Source organism: the organism of the source record quoted next, unplaced genomic scaffold, assembly GCF_019419815.1.
Source record: "Pyrus x bretschneideri cultivar Hongxiangsu unplaced genomic scaffold, Pyrus_bretschneideri_v1 Contig24, whole genome shotgun sequence".
Classification (NCBI taxonomy): Eukaryota; Viridiplantae; Streptophyta; class Magnoliopsida; order Rosales; family Rosaceae; genus Pyrus; species Pyrus x bretschneideri.
Window position 1 is genome coordinate 855,961 of NW_025999546.1, and position 4,183 is coordinate 860,143.

Sequence of the window (4,183 nt, forward strand, 5' to 3'; positions counted from 1 at the left end):
CGTAGTTAGGAGTATTTTTTTAATTTTAACTAATTAAAATAAAATTTTTGAAACGGGTCGTTGGGAACGTTGAATTTGTAATTCTACGCGGGCCATGTAGATAGTCGAAGTTCCTCACCAGCTCCACCGCCTCAAGATTTGACTCAACTTTCGATCTTTTTGCTACATACAAGGTCAGACTAAACTTGGTCAAAGGTCTCTTTGCACTGGGAATATGGCAATATATATATATTCTTTCCCTCCCTATAAGTAGTACACCACCTTCGAAATTATTCTTTAACTTATTGCCTCTAGTGCCACCCCCCTAGGTTCCCAGGCATCCCTTTTCTTCTCCACACATCTCTGCAAATAAACGGTTCAAAACCACCCAATAATTTTCCTTCTTGTCATCCATTGCTTTGCTTTGTATGATAAATATATTAACTTTCTCTTTGATAATATCTGTATGTTACCTGACATGGGTACAAATAGTACTGCTGATGGTAGAAACAATATCGAAAATGAAGAAACAGAAATCCAATACCTTCAGAAGGGAGTGAGACATTTATGCGAAAGAGGGTTGACTAGGGTTCCAAGCAAGTACATATTGCCCATCCAAGAACGACCCGACTTGGGAGACACTGGGAATGCTAGCAAGCATAACCTCAAGTTGCCAGTTATTGATTTTACTCAGTTGCAAGGGTCCAACAGATCCCAAGTAATACAGTCCCTTGCAAACGCTTGCGAAGAATTCGGGTTTTTTCAGGTTGATGTTCAATCGTATGCATGTTCCTTCTTTAATGTGATCATCATCTAGTTCATATTGTTGTATAACTGTCCATATGCATGTCATATAATTCTGCTTCTCTAACGGGATCCCGCTTGGTTTGAATAGCGCATAAATTTTTGTGAAAAGGAACCCTAAATATATATATAGGTCCATATGCATAACTAGTCATATGACAAAACTTATGAAACTAAATATAAACCCTTAATTATTTTTATTGCTGCAGTTGATAAACCATGGTATCAAAGACGATGTTATTCTTGAAATGATTGATGTAAGCAGAAGATTTTTCGAGCTCCCTTTCAATGAGAGATCAAAGTACATGTCAAAGGATATGTCTTCCCCAGCTAGGTATGGAACAAGCTTTAACCAGAACAATGATAAAGTATTTTGCTGGAGAGACTTTCTGAAACTTAGCTGCCATCCTTTACAAGACACTGTGTCCTGTTGGCCTTCTTCTCCAGCGGACTTAAGGTGATTCTTCGCTTCTCTTCTCACATATATATCTCAAGTTTAGGGTTCTGTTAGTCATCGATGAGTAAAAATTTCTATCATGAGCTGTATTGAACTATTGTATTTCTCATCAAGTGACCTAGCATGTGTTCAAAGAGATCAGCACATAGTTATACAACAAGTGATTGTATTTTTCTGGTCATGCATCGACTTGCTACCGTAACACACAAATTTGGATATTCAATTTGTTTTGTTTACTTATATTGATTTTTATGTACATCCTAATAATACTTGGATGCAATCACTTGGATTTTTAATCGACTTCTAATTCGAATTTTATACATCATGTCATTATATATGCATAGGGAAGCAGTGGTGAACTACTCGAAGAGCACGAAGTTTTTGTATCTAATGCTAATGGAGGCAATCATGGAGAGCCTAGGATTGGTGGAAACTACAAAAGGTGGTGAGGCTAAAGGCAGTTTGGAGGAATTTGAAGATGGAAGCCAACTCATTGTGGCGAATTGCTACCCTGCGTGCCCTGAACCTGATTTAACACTAGGCATGCCACCCCATTCGGACTATGGCCTCCTCACTCTTCTCCTTCAAGATGAAGTTAAGGGTCTTCAAATACAGAATCAAGGAAGTTGGGTAACCGTGGAACCACATCCAAATTCTTTTGTTGTCAATGTTGGTGATCATCTTGAGGTTGGTAATTATCAATTAATTAATCATGAAGCATGCATGTGATATTGAATAGGTGCTTCATATATCGTATTGATCCTTGCATTGATCCCTTGTACGATTTCCAATTGTCATACCAATCATAACACAGTTTCTTTCAAGCTCTTTGAGACGCAGAAACCTTATCAGCTAGTTACAACTATTTGGCTGGACATGACTAATTTCCCCGAAATAACCTATTAGTAAATGAAACCTAGCTGAATCCAAAGTGGTGAACGCTAGGCACAGTTTACGTGTTATAATTTGTATAGATTTATAGTACCACGTCAACATACGGTCACATGTACACAAAAAATTTCTTCTTTGAGTTCCACAAACATAAGCTGGTTACAAATGTTGGCTTGCTTCATTTACAACTATTTTCCAAGAACATAAACTTTTAAATTTCATGGTTGTTTAACAGATTAACATTATTACTAGCCCTCATTCCCACTTTTTTGGGTTGAACGGTCTTCCAATTAACAACACTAATCATGTCATAACTAAGCACATATATATATATATATATATACACAGATCCTTTAACAAGAGGGATCCCCATTTGTCACACCCTCTTGACTGTTAGATTGGCTTTAATGAATATATATATATATAAATTGAGTTTGATATATTTGTGTGTGGTGAACTGTTGGGGATGCATGCAATGCAGATATTTAGCAATGGGAGATACAAGAGCGTGGTCCATAGGGTTCTGGTCAACTCTCGCAAGTCAAGAATATCCGTAGCTTCATTGCACAGCCTGCCATTCAAGAGCACAGTTCGGCCATCACCTAAACTCATTGACGAAGTAAACCCTAAACGTTACAAGGATACAGATTTCGCCAGTTTCCTCCAATACATTTCTAATTCTTCCCACGACGAAATGGACGCCAAGACTTTCCTACAGTCCAGGAAATTGACTTGATCGTTTACCCAGAAAGTAGATTTCTCTAGATTCTTGGCGTATTGACTTCCCCATGCATGCATACGACTTCATATGAGACGAGTTTTACTAGAAATATTGAATTTTTTTGCAATCTTTGAATTTTCCCCTTTTATTTGGACCCCATACTTAATTCGCAGAAGTTATCGAAGATCACCAAGCTAACATGAGATAATCATCCAAGATCACCAAAAAGGGATTTTCTGATGCATGGGATATTAGATACTTTGAATTTTTTAATTGTTAGATGTTTAGTTAAAATCACAAAATTATACTGTAATAGTTAAAAAATTCAGAATATCTTATACTCTGAACTACTATAAAAATTTTCAACAAAAAACAGAAAAACTGAAAATAAGAACGTAAGTACAACTCACCCCTTCGAAAGGCCTACCGTATCTCTTGAGTTTTCTAGGGATCAATAGTCTCCATTAAAGGCTACGACCTCATTGTCAAACAACCTTCTAAAAAAGGCCTTAGAGTAATGCATAAAGGCATCTTCTAAACAAAGGGCTATCTTCATTCCAAATTACGTAAAAATCTCTTTTGGCTTGTTTACTAATTCGTTATAAAAAAAAAGAAGGCATTAATGAGTTGAAGATATCAATTGAGGAAGAATGGAGATTATGAGTTAGAATCGGATTCATGTTGAAAGTGTTTATTAAAATGTTATGAGTTCGAGGTAGGATGATGTTGATTTATATAAGCAGGTTATTAATCTAATATTAATTCAAATAAAAACCAATATGATTAAAATTCCATTTGTAAATAAATTATATGCTAATTAATGGTAAACCATTTTTTTAATACATACGATATTATCTACACTAAAAGTGAGGAAATTGTCTAAACTTGACAATGGGCTAACCATAATAATTTGGTTTGAATTTTTCTTTGGCAAAAATCAACCATACGACCTCTCACTTATAAGTGAAAAAAAAAATATCATTAGACTATAGTACTAAGTGGCCCAACACGCTTAAACACGCTACAATATTAAATTTTAGGAATTATTGATATATCTTAGGTTTCATTAGTAATTACTAATATATTTAATTTTAGAAAATTTTTATTAGCACTCCAAACCAAGTACCTTAATGTGCACTCTAAATCTTCTATGTTTAAAAGAAAATATTGTAAATTTTTAGATGCTAATATTAATAGTTCCCTAATGAAACTTTAATTCTTTTAATTTACTTTATTTTTTCTAAAAATATGACTTTAGTCCCTAAAACTTATTTTTCTCCACATAAAACCCGACATAAGTCTTTTACTGGAATAAAACCCATTAACTAGAT

General features: G+C 34.9%; 1 protein-coding gene across 1 annotated transcript; it reads left to right on the forward strand.

Moving 5' to 3' along the window:
• The first annotated feature begins 272 nt into the window (after nt 1-272).
• On the forward strand, nt 273-3,196 carry LOC103951752 (probable 2-oxoglutarate-dependent dioxygenase SLC1). Its single transcript, XM_009363197.3, has 4 exons — nt 273-745; nt 993-1,240; nt 1,585-1,927; nt 2,613-3,196. The coding sequence occupies exons 1-4, from the start codon at nt 446-448 to the stop codon at nt 2,865-2,867; spliced, it is 1,146 nt and encodes a 381-aa protein (XP_009361472.3). The 5' UTR covers nt 273-445; the 3' UTR covers nt 2,868-3,196.
• Nucleotides 3,197-4,183: the final 987 nt, after the last annotated feature.